Genomic DNA, 16,541 nt, shown 5'->3' on the forward strand with positions numbered 1-16,541 from the left:
ACGTTACACGCCTCCACATGTGCTCTGGCTTTTCTGTTCTGTACCACATCATTGATCGTTATTGTTGTGTTACCCATTTGATAATGTGGGCAATAATCCTTACACTATTAGTGCACTCGAGCGGACATTTTGAAAAGAGCTTTGAAACAGACTTTAAATTTATCATTATAAAAAGTTGTCATGTTAACAATGAAAAGAAAAATTACGGTTACATTATTTAAACAGTTGAAGCAACACGTGGGGACGTGTAATGCTATATTGTTCTGAACCCTGCTACTTACTCTTTAATAGCTGGAATTTTGTATGCGATTCCCAGTCATGTCCCATGTTCTTTTAAAATCTTCAGTATCTGAAATGGGATGATAGAGACAGATTTTTAGAAGAAAAAAATATTTGAATGACAGCCTGAATACAACAGCCTAAGAAAACAAAATGCAAAGCAGCCTGACCAGTCAAGCGATGATGACAATGAAACATTACAACCTTTTCGTTTTATTACAAGACAGAAAAATCTGGCACATAAAAAAAAAAAAACACCACCGTTCACCCTGTGTACACTGGACACACTGTCCTTTAAATCTCTGAAAATAAACCATAAATCAACACAGAACTGAATAAATAATATGTTTTATTCAGAAGTCTTGTTTCCTTCTGGGTGTCTTTGCCTGCTAGGCTGACTTGGGTGCTGTGGACTTCTTTCTGCCTATTTTGGTATCTGAATTAAAGTGCACGCGACCAGGCATTTTGATCAACCTCTTCTGTTTGCCTATCGTCTCTGCCCCTTCTGTGCGTTTCAGTTGCTGGGTCTCCTTCAGTAAGTCTGGAACCGGGGGCTGGCATACTGGGGTCAGGGCCATGCAGGGCAACAGCTTGTAGATTCTCAGCTAGTTAAGCAACAAAGAGTGAAACATAGCAAACTTCTATACTGTCAATCCCCAGAGAGCAGAACCATGGTCACTGCTGGTAGCAGAAAAGCTGAAGTCAGAATCTCATTATACAACACATTTTGGTACCTATTGCTTTCTGTCCTGGGCATTACCTGCTCTCTGCTGCTAAAGTTAACTTGGACTTCAGGGAATGTAAGTGGTAAAACATGCCTCACTTTCTGTTTGTACGATCTTCCCAGTATATTGCTTTTCTGTAAAATGCACAAGTAAATAAAACGCTACAGATGATAACCAAGTCAAAAACAGAATGCACAACCAAATCAGATCTTGATTTTGGGTTTACGTTTGTTACAACAACAAAACAAGTAAGAACCATGCATTTCAGCTGAAATCAAGATACCGACATTAGAGCAGGATAATGATGTGGGTTCGGTTGTTTTGTTGTTGTTGCAGTTACTAAACCAGGTGTATTGTTGGATTTGCTGATCACAGAAGTGTTAAGCTGTGTTTTACCTCCGCTCCCTTCACTTCCCACTTTTTCCAGGTGATGTTGATCTTATTGTTGGTGTAGTTGGCAATGACGGGGTTGTTCTGCAAAATCTCCTGCAGCTTGGAACTGGCATCCTGGGGCATTGAGCCCTTCATAAAATGGATGGTCTGGGAGTGCTGCTGCTTCTGATGGCTCAGCGTCTCCAGGATCTTCTTGGCACATCTTCAGCAAAACATTATCAGCTGAGTTAGTATATTAAAAGAAAGATGAATGTAGAAAGTCCTATATTAACATATTGGTTTAGAAATATAACATTAGACTTTTTGCACACATAAGTAAATGCTTAGTGAGTCCAGCACACAATGTTAGCTGCCTGTGCCTCAATGGGTGCAGGAGTTGAAGCTGTATTATCTGCAGGGTTCACTTACGCCCAGTGGGGGCGAGTGCCCTCATTCAGCACCTTCAGGGTTTGGCAGGAGGCGACTGTCTTTAAATCAGCAGGCAGCTGGGTGAGAAGGCCTGGCTGGACCCGCACCTGCCATAGAGCCTGGCCAAATGTACCTTAAAGGGAAAGGAGAGTCGTTTAGGATAAGCCCTTCCATGTGGGCCTGATGGTAACCAGACATACTGTGAGGTTCTGAATAAGAACAAAATATATTGCCCAAATTGGTTCATCCTAATTTGCTTTAAAAAAAAACCAAAATAAAACATTATTCATATCTAGAAACAGCGTCTGCGTCTGGGGCAAAAAATACCTTCAATTTGCTGTATCTATTCTATCCTATCTGTCTAACTGCTTCCCCTTGTACACTACCAATATACAGCAGAAATTAGGTTTCTTTATTGCATGATTACCTATGTATTTGCCTGCAATGCTCCAAAGACGGACATTGCAGTCTAAACTAGCCGTGACGATCAACTGAAACCTGTCCACATACTCGACGTGGACTATACGCTGCAAATGACACCTCCAGGAGCTCAGCAGTGTGGGTGGGACTGGAGAGGTGGTCCATCCATCCTGTACCTAAAAGTCACATACATGCTGTAACCCCAACAACAACATCAATCACACATTGCAGGTGACAGTATCATTCATGAACAAGTATGTTTTGGAAACATTGCCTTCAATAGCTAAGCGAGTCGAGCATCAGTAAGAGGAAAAAAAGGTGATGCAATGATGTCATTGTATTAACTTACCGGCTTTCTAGCTTTCATGTGAAGAGTAGACCTATGTAGCTTTCTCATTCAATTTCTTGGATGACTAACAACTTGCTAATAGCAACATGGGGCAGTGCATGTGTTACCTCTTTTTCTGCCTCAATATCATCGCTCTTCGGCCCCTGCATTCTGCAGTACTCTGGGATGAGGTCTGGCAGTCTTAGGCCCTTGTTCACTCCATCGCTTGACGCAGGCCTCTTTTCTTCTTTTGTACGATAACAGTAATTTTCAATTTCCCAAATCTAAACAGACGAGCAGACGTTAAACAATGCAGCAGCTGGAACCCATATTATGCCAGCGTTATATGGCAAAAGCTGTAAGCAGAATCGGGAATGAAGTGATCAATGTGCAATCATCTTGGTTTATTAAATACATGAAAACCAAACAGTTAACCAAAACATTCTGTTTTACTTTATAATTGCACCTCAATCACGGTTTGGCGGTTTGTCAGAAGCATGCTGAATGCAGACATGCTGTGATGTGTTTCCTCTGGGATCAGACTCTTATACTAGTAAACCATACCCTGATGTACCCGTTGGTATCCCCAGTCAACAGGATCTGACTCTTCTCGTCGGTGGCCATGGTGCTGACAGACGTCTCTTCTGTGTTCACTGCGCAGAATTTGCCCAGTAGCCCCCCCTGGTGGCTGATAGACCAAGCATAGATGTAGCCGTCGGCAGCGCTGGAGAGCAGGATCGCGGTGTCAGGACTGCGTTCCCGCGTGCGAAGGAAGAAAACCTGCGGGTGGAGACACGGGAGAGTCGCAGTGTTGCCCTACTGCACAGACACCCTGCGGCTCGGATATCGAAAGACTGCTTCATCTCTCACCTTCTCCACAGCCAGTCTGGGTTTCTCCAGCTTCTCTTCAATTCTCTCCTCTTCCCTCTTCTTCTTCCTCCCCAGACAGGCTTTTTTCGGTTCTCTTTTGGCGCTCGTTTCTTCCTCCACCTTGCCGTCCACACCTAAACTATTTTCATTCAAAACACTCCAAATATCCTGCAATGCGAAGAAGATCCATGCATTGGGACAACTAGTGTAAAGAAGACCCACACTTTCTGCACACAGGTTCTCCCCGGGGTGTTTATTATCTGGTGGTATGGACCTGTAGTTGCAGTCCAATAGCAAACGCTTCCTAATGTTAAGAGGTCCTGCAGTGTGGTCCCTGATGCAGCTGGTTCTTACCTGCTTGGAGTTAGCGAGGCTGGAACTCTTCATGACTAGGGGTGCCAATGCGAGGGCACTGTGCTGGCTGGAGAGGGTGCTGGATGAGGATCCGTCTGTCAAATTTGATTTCCTGAGGTTGGCCCAGGGCTCATTAACATCCTCTGCATGATCTGGGGACTTGTCCTGCTTGGGCTTAACTTCTTCACTCACTTACACCTTGGAAACACAAGGATACCATGCAAAGATAAAGAATACATTATCATTCTGTCACTATGCTCGACACTTGCTGGTGCTGCATCCAGTGCGATGCACGTTGCTGCAGTTTCCTTTTAAACCTATTTGATGTATTTTTGATCCCTGTTATTGTTCAATTCTCATTTGCAGCCTCCTCGCCCCCCTGTCTACACATCACATGTCCACATGAAAGCCCTCCTGCCCCTATCGTACTGCTATTGCACATGTCAGAGTGAGTCCTGACCCCCTTGCCTACCCGGACAGGCAGGAGTGGCTGGGGGCTCTGGTAGGGGTTGAACCTGCAGAAAGCCTGTCCAGAGTCGATGTTCCACACAATGATATCCCCGCTGTAGGAGGCCGTCACTAGCAGCTTGTTGCTGTGCATGTCCATAGAGAAGATATCCTCAGAGTGGTAGCGTTTCCACTGCCTGTACTCCAGCTCATCATCTTCCTTCGCATCTCTAACCAGGGAAGAAAGGTTCAATAAAGGCTCAGTCTCATTTCTTTTTCAGGTAGTCTACCGCAGTAAGGACTTGATTATTTTTTTTTTTAATTAGGGGCTACATGGTGCATTTTAGCAAATTATATTAAGAACCCTCCAGTTATTTTATAAACTGAGTCTAGAAAAGACCCCAGACTGTATTTAGACTGTAGCTGTGTAAGTTCTACACATTATTTCATAGGCTCCCAAAAGGTTTCCATCTGGCTATTGATTGGGGGAAATCAATAAGTGCAGAGTGTTCCTGATTGAATTACCACTCTGCTCAAGGCTTGCTCTTCTCATCAATTAACCATGCCAGCCCTGCACATGGCTATGGATTCTATGAACATGATAATACTCACAGGTACCACATGACATACTTGCTCCAGCCAGAAACATCAATTCTCTGGTTAAGGTACAGAATTCCAGTTACCTGTGAAAAACATATGCGCATCAAAACCTGCCCATGGGTTTAAAGGTTTCATGAAGAAGACCAACAACAAGTTGCACCCAGGTATATATGCTATGGTGGGAAATGTAGTTCTGAGAAGTCCATGCGGGTACATGTGAAGCCATCTTGAGGCAGGGAAAGCAATTTAAAAGTTTAAAAAAGTTGTCAAAATGTAACAAAAATTATTTAAAACAATACACACACCTTACGTAAACAGTTGTAGCAACACATGGGAACATGTAACACAATAAAATAAAAAGGTCCTTATGTACTCTTTAAGTTTAAGTACAATAGTTTAGGGTTCATTTTCCCTTAACTAGGGTATTGACTTAAATGTGTCAAACTGCTTTCTGCAACATCCTAAATTCAAGGAACTCTTAAGGGAAAAACTAAGGGGAAAATTTGCTGGCCACAGGTCTCTTCCCAGAACTTACAAACTAGTGCAAATAACTAATAGCTATTCAGAAGGATACTTGAAATGAAATGTATAATAATTTGGTTGATGGCAATACTGGACTGAAGGAGCAGTTGTGCAGTTTTGAGCGTGCCTCCTGTACTGTACCTCTGTGTTGTTGAACTTGGGCAGCTCCCAGAGACAGGCTCCGTTGTTAAAGTTCCACAGTTTGATGGTGCCGTCCATGCTTCCGGTGATGAGTCGTCTTTTGGGCCCGTCAAAAGTCATGGCCGTCACCTCCACCCCCTTCTCACTGGAGGTGAGGAACTGCATGACCTTCTCCCCAGTCAGGATGTCCCAGACACTCACCAGTCCGTTGTGACAGCTGCTCACCACCTGAATAATGGGCAGGTACGATATGTCATTAAACTGGCTCGCTGTTTATTTCATTCGTGCCTAGTTTAGCCTCCTGTGACCTTTTAGACTATCCAAGTTTTTAAACAGCAGCCATGTCATGTTCTTCCACGTGGGTGTTTGTTGGGCCCAGGCCTGTAGTTAACTGTTTGCAAACAAAGAGGTTTTCAGTGTGACAGAGGAAGTCCATCCACCATGAACGCTTCTTTGTGAAAAAGTACTTCTGGAAGCCCACACACAAGCTGTATGCAGTTTACTGTTTGCGCCTTTCTGAAAATGGCTTATGAAACTAGTGGGTCTGACCTGTTATTCTGATGAATTCATGCTCAGGATTTAATATGAATTAATGTAGAATAATGTGTCTTTATTAGATGTTAAATGTAGATGAATTAAATGATCCAAAGCCTAAAACTATTAAGACATAGTTAGGTGATTCTGAAGTTGCTTAACAAACCCCAGACGTTGATTCCTGATCATAGCTACTTCTCTATAAGAGCTTGCTCGCAGCACAGAAGGACTTGAGAAGGTTTCACTTGACAGAATGCAAATACAATAAAAAGAATGCCTCAGTCAAGGACTCGAGAGTCCTGCCCTCCCTTCCTACCTCTTTGAAGTTGCTGTTATAGAGAGCAGCACACAGCGGCTGCTCGTGAGATGTGAGTCCCTTAAAACTTGCTTCTGCATCTTCTATAGCGCCTTGTAGAACCCCAATCTACAGAAATGCAGGAGTTATTGAGGTCATATACTAAACAGCTCTCAGTGCGTGTGCAAATACAATACTTTCAATAGGCACTGCCATGCTGGGGTTATCTAAAGACCAACAACAGGGTGCTTTTAAATCGGATTTATTGTGATGTAAAGTTGCATACTGCTCTGTGCATTTAGCAGCCTACCTAGGCAAAGATCATCTTCTATAATAAGCTAATTGGTATTTTTAAGTGCGATCAACACTTGATAATATGGAAAGCAATATAGGTACAGTAGTCTCTGGCTAAGAGAACAACCCTCGAGAAGCTAGTGAAGTGTTCTCTAAGACAGAGTTGACCACCGGACAAAATATGTCAAAGCCAATCACAATATGAATCAATAAATACAAATGTGGTTATTACTTATGTCAGGACGTACGCCAATCAACATATGAAATTAACAGAATAGGTAAGAGAAAAGCAATAGGCAAGCTTATGTTAATAAAGTATAATAATAAACTAGCTAGAAACTGACAAAATCAGTATTTGAAAAGATTGATTAAACCATTTGAATTTGATTTTGATGATGACGAGTTATCAGGTTACAAAACAGTACTGTATCAATTTTGAATCGCTGACAAAAAAGGTGTTCTTTTAACCAAAGTTCCAGTTCTTTAGGCAGAGCATTTACAATGGGAAGATTCCCTTTCATCACAAGGCTCTTAGAAGGTGTTCTGTAATTTAAGTCTACAGTGTAGCTAGCACTTTCTAGCACTCATATCACACAGTAACTTACCAGGAAGGTAGCGAGGGACAGTGTATTGGTCTCCTTGTTGTAGTGGATGTCGGAGATGGGGAACCTCCCAAGATTCATGTTTCTGGAGTGGATGTTCTGGAAACAGGTGCAATCATCCAGATCCCACACACGCAGGTTCTGTAAGACATATGTCCGTTGGAAAAGCTGTCAAAAACTGCCTAAGGGTCAGTTCAATAAAAATGAAATATATAGTGCTGCTTTATGACCCACAGTATTTCCTTGGCCTATAGCAACATTAAATTGCATTTTCCAGTTTGTGCTCGCCTTCAATATGTAGGCAACCTACTGGTACAACTGGTTTAGGAAAACAAATAAGAGGTTCTTAAATAACCAAGCAGGTAGCATCTGTAAATTTCTGGGAAGAAAAATTGTGTTTGAAGATGTGAGTTGTTGTGTGGAGTTACTAATGCCAGAACGCACTTTATCTTTTGAGATGCTGATGATCTTGTTGGCTTTTCCATTGACCACAATGTGAGTGATTGCAGAGTTGTGCCCTTTCATTTGGGAGGTGGCAGTGTTGGTCACATAGGGGTTCCACATCCTCACAATTCTGTCGAACCCACCTGTCACTGGTGCACACGAGACACAGGAAACACAGTCAGCATGTCTGTTTACAGTGTGAAAAGCTTCAGAATCGCTTTGTATATCTTTGTCTTATATTTGCATGCAGCCACTCCTGCTCTTGCAGGGCCCCTTTTTGTTAAAGCAAATGCAAAGGTGCCTTTTCTATATGCACTGAATGCAGTCCCACACTTACCAATGAGATTCCATTCAGGTGTATAATCGAAGCAGAGGATCCCCTTTTTTAAAAAAAATGTGGAGTTTCTGCCAATCAAAGAATACAGACAGTGGTTTTAAAAGGTCTACATTGGTTTCCGCAGTGCAGTATCAGAAAAACTGTGACCCGCAGGACATGTACAGATCACCTGATATTCAGATGGATAACTTTGAATTTAGTAATTAAACATAATCCCAAAAGATTTCTCAGGCAGTCAACAGTCATTGCTTCTTTCAAGACATCACTTTTAATTATTGCAATATATTCTGGCATCAAACAGATGAGGTGAATGGTAGCTGTGGTATCTTACTGGATTCTGCTTTTGTTGGCGTGAGGCAGGGTGGTCAGGACCATGGCAGTCTGATCACAGGCGGAGCACGTGATGACAGCATTGAGCTCCGGGATGAACTGGATCCTACGACACCAGTCATTGAGGAGAGACTGTTCAAGATTCAAAAAAAGAAACAAATAACACGCGTAAGGACTGGCAGCATTCCCAGGGCTGACAAAAATACACAACATTCCCGAGTCACAAGACATATGCAAAACTACACAGAAGGTAGCACCTGCCGTATGCTTCTGCTTGCAATCACACATGCAAATAGAAACAATGCGTTTGTGTTGCAAGACAAATGAGCAGCTGCTACAAAAGTTCTTAATACCAGCTTATCCTGGTTCTGTTCTGCACTCTGTGGTCTATTAATATGGCCCCTGATATATTCTGTAATGATCAGAACATCATTTGAATAATGTGGGATAACTTTACACTGAAGAGGAAACGAACGCTGCTTTATTGTGCTTTCTGAATTGAGGAAGTTTATACTAGGTCATTTTGCTGACATGATTGCAGAACTGGGACAGGGATCAGTGCGCCGAAAAACAAGAAACGCTGCAGCACCATACAGTGACTTTACTTACATTCACTTTGTAACAACAGTAAATGCTGGATGTGTTTTTGAACACAGATTGTATTGGAATCCTGCAAGATCCACCTTAAAAATAAAAGATAGTAACAAAATGAGTGGGCAGCACACAGCTTAAAGATAAAACTGAAAAGTAATTACAACCTTTAGACACCAGGTGGCATTTGTTCGAGGAAGAAAAGCAATGCCATTTAAAGAAACACTTTGTTAAAATGCTATTAGAATGAACTATGTAAGCCACTAACTTTATAGTGCGTTCTACTAATAACAGTGGGCTCTCTGCACTCCGCTTTTAATGTGTAAATAATTTAAAGACAGTTTTTTTTAATTCATTTAAGTATGAATCATGAATTTTTTCGAGTCTGTTGTTAAAAGCTAAATACATAGTTAAATAAATAGTTTCATGATACAATATTTTATTCATCTAAACTGTTAAAAAAAAGAAATAACTCCTCAATTCAATCTTTATGAATAGACCCTGTTCTTTATTTTAAGAAATGTTTTGTCACTCAGAACCCTACCTGGTAATTATTGACTGTACTGTATTATAAAAGCCATTTCATATGATGTAATTCAAGACTTAACCTGGCCAACATTAATAGCATACAGTATTACTGGTAATCGTACAAAATGACAGACGATTATAATTCTGTTTAATTGTTGTCTTACTGAGTAGCATGCAATGTTGATTTAAATTAAATGTTTGGTGAAACACTGGGATATTCCCCAGACTGGAGTAAACAGTAATTAAACAGCATATTTGCTTTTCGCAGTTCTTTTTTCTTTTTCCTAAAACAGTTGCATTGTAGTTTCTCAGCTTCAAACCAATTCACTGTACAGGATTCCCCAATTACAGGGGTGGAGACAGCCAGGCCCTGAACAGCTCAGCTATAATGTATTTCCACCCTGGGGCAGCAGAAGGCATATGGGATGTATATTGACTCAAGACACTTAATATTTGCAAGGCCCACTTAAAAGATGCATGGCAAGTGCAGGGCTAAGTGCTGCACAGCCTCGTTCCAAACATGTTGCAAAATCTACTTATCTGAAATAACCACTCAACCAGGATTCTAAAACTACTCCCTTTAAGTATAAACCTACTCCCTTTGTCAACAGCGTCAGTTTAATTTAGTTTGATTAATCTCATGGTTTTCCAAGCGTATGAAGAAAGCAATAGGTTAAGCAAAGCTTTCACCTGACGTGGTGGAGAAGCCAGGCATGCTGAACAGGCCGTAGCGAACTACATCCAAGGAAGTCAGGACCACTATGTTCCCCCTTGCATCTCCAATACTAAATACTCCCTTTTTACCATCCGTCCTGAAAAAGACGACAGGACAGTGTTTAACAGAGCTCAACTTTTTTTTACCGTTCAAAAAAATTACAGATTTCAGTACTTTATAGATATAAAATATTCAACAGAAAATCACATGACTGCTTTTAAGACTTACATGTATTTTACTGATTATATAACATTGCAGATTATTTTTGGTCTTTTTAGAAGCAATTAAGCAAATCTCGGTGTTCGACTATTCATCACCCGTGTATACAGTACTATCTTTTCTAATATTGTAGCTCTAGTCACCTACCAGTAGTTCATTACTATAATGTAATTATCAAGCCCGGTAAGGGAAACTGGCACTGATGTCGAAAAATTCTAATGGAAAGAAAGCATGAATAAGCATTGGATTGGATTTTTTTCCCATGCTTTTTATTTGTTGTATCCAAGGATGGAAATATGACTCCCACTGCATAGCAGTTTGACCCATTTCTGGTTTTACTATGAGATTAAGAAGACACACTTGAGCTTGTTACTTATACACTGTGGCTAATCAAGCTTGTAGTAAAACCTGGAATGGGTGCTATGCAATTGGGGTCTTATTTCCAGCCCTGGTATCTACTTCTCACCTATATCCCTATCTGTCGAGGAGACTGCCAACATGTTCATATTGGGCATACAGACCATGTCCGTCACCCAGATCTGCTGGGCTTGCTTTCGTTTCACCTGAAAATTGAAGATTTTTTTCCCAATAAACCACAGTATGTATTCAAAGGTTGAGCACACAGGCTTTAAACTATTGTATTCCATAAACACATTATTTGTTTGGTCTGTTAGATCATAGGAGCCTACGATTCTGCAGCAACAGCCAACGCAGGTCTGGTTTTGGCTATGGATTTCTCATGACTTCTCCACCATTAACCAGTTTTAAGTTTCACATTAACTTTTAACTGCTCTCACGCAGCTTCAGCAGCAAAGGGTGATTTTATACCTGGTCCATGGTAGTCTTGATTGGAATGTGCTGATGTCATAAAGCTATCCTCTGGGGTCAAGTGTAAATTACAGTACAAACGTCCACTGAACAGAGCTTACAACTGCAAAAGAACACACCACACAAAGAAAGACTGGTTTTCTGAAAGCGGGCTCACGTGGACAGTGCGGATTAGCTTGAACCTCTCGCTCCAGTAGTTGAGGAACCCGTCCCGGCTGATGGACATGTAGCGTCCTAGCTGTGTCAGGGCCTTGGGTAAGCTTGTCTTATCCTCCTTCTTCTCAGCCTGCCGGGTGTGTCCAGTGAACCCTGGACACACACACAAACACAGAGACACAGAGGGAGGTGTGGGCACGGGGGTTACATTCCCCCCAGTTTTTGGTGTAAATGATAATTGGCTGCTGTGGCCCCATCAGTGGGTGGACAATGGCGAGACAACTAATTGTGAGTTAATTATTGATCGTTTTGGTGGATTAAGAAATGTTTCATATTCACAATGCTTTTCTAGACTGTCGTTTGTTTCTTTTAAAAATAAATGTTTCACGTGTACAAACCTTTTAAAAACACATTTAAGCATTGTGAGTACAGGCCCAAATACATGTAAGAAATGCTGCATGTACATTACATGTGCTTCAGTATGAAAGGGGGCAGTTTATCAGGGGGAAAAATAGCTATAAAATATCTAACAGTATGCAACATTGATTTTCTTATGATTGTCAATCTGGTGTGCTTTTGATTTCGCAGTGTTGTCTTTGCAGCCACGAGACCCATTAGTGAGTGATTAGAGCACACATCATCATCATCATCATCATCACCAGTCCCTGGGGTGGAGGGGGGCAGGGAGAGTGCTGCATTACCAGCAAGCTGACTCATCACAGCCTCAGCTGGGAATATTAGATATCCAGACAACACTGATATCACACAGTCAGAGCACACACACACACACACACGTTGGACATCTGACTCATAGTCTGAAAGACAACCCTCACCCTTGTTTATTAACCCCCTAATCTTTAAGGGTTGTCTGCTTAAAGTATGACATCATACACTTTTTTCTCACCATATGCTGCATAAGTTACTTAATATAAAATGTTTTTTACATACATGCATGCAAACATAGATTCATTTTGTGGATATGCAACTTGTATTGTTTTTCCACATGGGATTCCAGTGCTAATGGGGTTAACATTTCCTTGCAGTCCCAGGGGTGTGACATATCCTTTCAGATCTGGAGATCTGGGTCACAGAGTATGGAAATCCTTTGTCATTCCTTTGTGATCTCCTCACAGAGGCGGAACAAGACCCTGCATATTTAAATATTCAGCTTCTTAATTATTTACATCATACAGAGCACCCATCTAAGCTCCAAAACAAAGGGGCCTTTCTTCGTTTCTGTACAGAACAGCAGTTCTAGCACACTTCAACTCTGATTTACAGACCCCCAGTTCAGGGTTTGTTTTTTGTTGAGGCAAAGTTTCATGCTGGTTCAGAATATTGTACAAACCATTTTATTGTGTATTTAATATTTTGATCACCCTCATTACATTACATGTTTCTCTTTATGCTTATAATTTATGCTTTTGTCCAGGGCCTGCTGTACTTTGCAATCCATACCAAGTACTAAATAAGTTCTCCGAATGCCAGTGGCCCCCATTCAACAGCCAAGCCCAGATAGCTCACATTCCAAGCTGCTAGCTTACAGCCCATGATTAGGCTGTACCACATGTCTAATGAGGGCGATCACGATTTAGACTAGTGTTTATGATTTTATTTTATTTTTTTTAAGAAAAGGCAACATTAGTGATAATTGAAAGAGCAACGAATGCCTTACACTGGAATGAGCTTCAGTGGCTTGGGGAAGAAGAGAGGCCGGTTCTGTCTATGTAAAGAGTCCTTCTCACGGTACTCCAGCAGCATGTAGTTCAAATACTCGTCCTATAGGGAGAAACACAGAGGGGTTGTTACAGTACTCAGCCAAGGACTCATGCAGCGTGACTATAAAAAGTGTATTAGTAATGTTTTCAGCAGTGCTTATTACAATGGCTCTGGGTGCTTTAAGTTAAGTCGTGAACATGTTGTGGAAGTAGATGACTATTTAATCTTGTTCATTACGTAGGCTGCGGAAGACTGCTTGTCTTGTCTTGTTTTAAAACGCATTACAGATCCTAGTACTCACAGCAGACCAGAGCATGAAAATAAATACTAGATGTAATCTTCCAAGACATGTTAAAGCTACAATGGCTCATAATCGTGATTCATGTTCACCTTAGCCTAACTCAAACTACTGTTTATGACATCCTTCTACACAGCCTTCTCTGCAGTCTGCTTTATCAGAGAGCAAGCACTGTTAGTAATTCAGTTTGTTTAACATTCCCAAATATGTTCTCCTCCTTGAAATCAATTTTCCATTGCGCCGCTGAGCCCCACTGTCATTTCCCTGCTACTGCTTGCAGCAGTAGGAGGTTTTTCTGAGTGCCGTGCTCACCCAGTCCACAGAGCCATCGCAGTTGGTGTCCACCTTCATGAAGATAATATCCAGGTCCTCGTCATCCACCTCACCCATGATCTTCTTCATGGCCTCTCGGAACTCCTCCATATCCAAGCCTACAGAGCACAAAAACGTATCTTCAAAATTACTTTGCAGTCCTTCAAAAGGAAAAGTACCACGAGGCTACCATTACTATACCAGTGTAAAACTCAGCAGAGCCCTTAACATACCACAGCAAATGGCAACAAACTAGGAAGTGTTAAACGTGGTTCCAGGGCAAGATTGTAAAACCTTTCATCTTATTGTGTGGTGGAGAATAATCAGGAAGTGTGTGTGTGTTTCGATTCACACCCCTGTACTGTGTATCACTGACCTTTCTGCCCTCCAGTTGGGAATCTATACCCGTCCTTATGGAATAAAACAAAAAGGGGAGAAAGAGAGGATTCCCACCTCCACCCCCGTCTACATCTGCCTCGCGGAACATGCGCTCGATTCTGTGGAGATGCTCATCATTGATCTGATCCTCAACACGCTGGGACTGCTTCCCATCAGCAGCATTTTCACTCTCCGGTGAGGCCTAGGAACGTGAAATCCAAAGAAAATGCATGAAGAAGACCTACCTTGAGCTTGTTTTCCACAATACTGCAGAAACAGGATTTGGCAAGTCCCGTCCTGATGGGCCATGTACTGTAGGTTTAATATGTGTAATTAAAAGGTTCAGTTGGTTAAATTTGGTAATCAAAGACATGGCTGGAATGAAGACCTGGGTTGGAAGTGCAGAGGTTTCCCACCCCTGGCTTTCCATACACTGCCATCACTTTTCACCAGGTCCTCCTTTTGTAAAGATAACAGACACCACATGGATCAAGGTGTGGATTCCACCAGGTCCCTGCGTACTCCCAGAGGAGGCAACATCATTCTTTGTACAGGGACTGAGGGGCTGTTCCAACTGAACCCATATTAATAATAATAACAGCTCGTTGGGATTGGGATTGCTGTTGGGGTATTCAGGGGAGCTAGAGATTTTATGAGTTTATCTATGTTTTATACCTGCTGCTTGGTTTTATCAGTCTCCGAGATTGCCCTATAGTTAGAAAAATAAAAAATAAAGTTACTGTACTTGCAACTATTCCTATCTTCTTAAGCCACATATGCAAAGACTTTCAGATAAGGCCGAATAGAGCTGAGGATGGTAATGTCACACATAATGTATTTGAATACAAATAGGTGAAGACTATACAATAATACAGGTGTTCATATTTTATAAAGTGGACAATATAAGAAATCATGTACAGTTAACTGTGCATAATAAGGCTGTGATTCTATCATGGGCTTCTGCTGACAAATAAATCACGCAAGTGCTAGCTCGAGCACATGTATTATTACTAGAAAATTCATTTGGCTTTTCTGGAGGGTGAGGAGTTAATTTCCTCATCACTCAAGAGCTTTTGCTTTCTGAGGGCCATCAGTCTACACTGCCTAACATCCCACGGAGGGCATGTGGCTGAGGTCATTTATTACAAAATTGATGTTGTTTATTATTTTCTAAGAGTGCTTGCTTTATTCTTTCACACATTTCTCCCAGTCTTCCATGCAGGCCAATACATGTGTTCATGTATTGGTGGTAGGTTGTTTTTAAAAATTGAGGTCAGCAGTTTTATCACCAACCTCACAGACGTTTATAGGGAAATTATTGTGTACCATGTATTATAATTCTATTGAAAATGAGAACATTCAACGCTTAAATCTTTAGCTAGTACGGTTTACTTTCTTGTTTTATTCTTTTTCTGGAATATACAACAATAAATACTTTATGTACATTAGAAAATCCAATATGTTTATACAATAAGAAGAATATGTGAGTATATTACCATTAAAAATACCAATAACCTACCATGCTACCGCAGCGCCCTGCCTGTTAGCTCCCTTCATGGTCACATTGCTGACCTTCCCTGATACATTTGCCATTGCTACAGCTTGAGCCCTGTAAGTTATTTTTATTTTCAGGTTAATTTGTAGTCTTCTCTGAATGCTGACCGTCCAAATTTCTCACTTTAAATGGAATTGATGTAGAACAGAATGTTCCTTTTTAATTATGATGTCACTGGTTTGTAGACATTTGAAGTGTGACATCATTGGTTGGTAATAATCACACATCTTACCCTTCCAGTAAACTTCTAGTGTCACAGACTATCCTCTCCGCAACAGTCATGTTTTGAGCAGGTTTTTTGACCTTTTGAGTTTAAACAGCTCATAAAATGTGTTAAAGGGATTTCAAATGGTCAACATAGATCTGAGGTTTCCAGTGTCCAGATACTGTATCAAACCTTTCGGGAGAAACTACTGAATATTTGTGTCAAACCCTGGTACTTGGTTAAAAACCTAGTCTTAATTATACCTCAACATAGAGTAAATGGCTGATCAGTACAGTCGACTGTAGCAACCAAACTTCCGTTGCAAACCACAAAGAGGAACTATATACCATTAGGAAATAAACACATCAAGCTGAATCTTTGCAGCAACTTCTTAAAGGTATTTGATAGCCTGCAAACACCTAGTCAGTAGGAACTATTTTTTGTCTCAATATAAAAACATGTATAACTACTTTATTACACATTGCTAGAGTAAAATAAACTAAGGAACTAACTTGCTTTTAACTTCTCTCCTGAGCCAATTCAGGCTCTGACTCCACACTAAAACAGGAAGTGACCAAAATAAGACGGATAGCTTTTGAAACAGTTATGAACACATCAACTCCAGAATGACAGTGATGAAAATAAAAAAAAGACAGACCTAACTTCTCTTTATAGAAGACTTTAAATGTAAAAATTAGACTTTTTTTTTTTTTG

General features: G+C 41.0%; 1 protein-coding gene across 1 annotated transcript; it reads right to left on the reverse strand.

The window, feature by feature from the left end:
* Nucleotides 1-1,407: 1,407 nt before the first annotated feature.
* On the reverse strand, nucleotides 1,408-14,580 carry LOC117425855 (WD repeat-containing protein on Y chromosome-like). Its single transcript, XM_058992160.1, has 21 exons — nucleotides 13,690-14,580; nucleotides 13,036-13,139; nucleotides 11,830-11,834; nucleotides 11,362-11,513; nucleotides 10,836-10,939; nucleotides 10,133-10,254; nucleotides 8,933-9,006; nucleotides 8,325-8,455; nucleotides 7,994-8,061; nucleotides 7,657-7,805; nucleotides 7,216-7,353; nucleotides 6,338-6,445; nucleotides 5,488-5,715; nucleotides 4,837-4,907; nucleotides 4,207-4,454; nucleotides 3,778-3,968; nucleotides 3,424-3,591; nucleotides 3,118-3,333; nucleotides 2,682-2,837; nucleotides 2,233-2,401; nucleotides 1,408-1,938 (listed from the first exon to the last, which is right to left on the reverse strand). The coding sequence occupies exons 1-21, from the start codon at nucleotides 13,798-13,800 to the stop codon at nucleotides 1,802-1,804; spliced, it is 2,850 nt and encodes a 949-aa protein (XP_058848143.1). The 5' UTR covers nucleotides 13,801-14,580; the 3' UTR covers nucleotides 1,408-1,801.
* Nucleotides 14,581-16,541: the final 1,961 nt, after the last annotated feature.

This window comes from Acipenser ruthenus, chromosome 18, assembly GCF_902713425.1.
Source record: "Acipenser ruthenus chromosome 18, fAciRut3.2 maternal haplotype, whole genome shotgun sequence".
NCBI lineage: Eukaryota > Metazoa > Chordata > Actinopteri > Acipenseriformes > Acipenseridae > Acipenser > Acipenser ruthenus.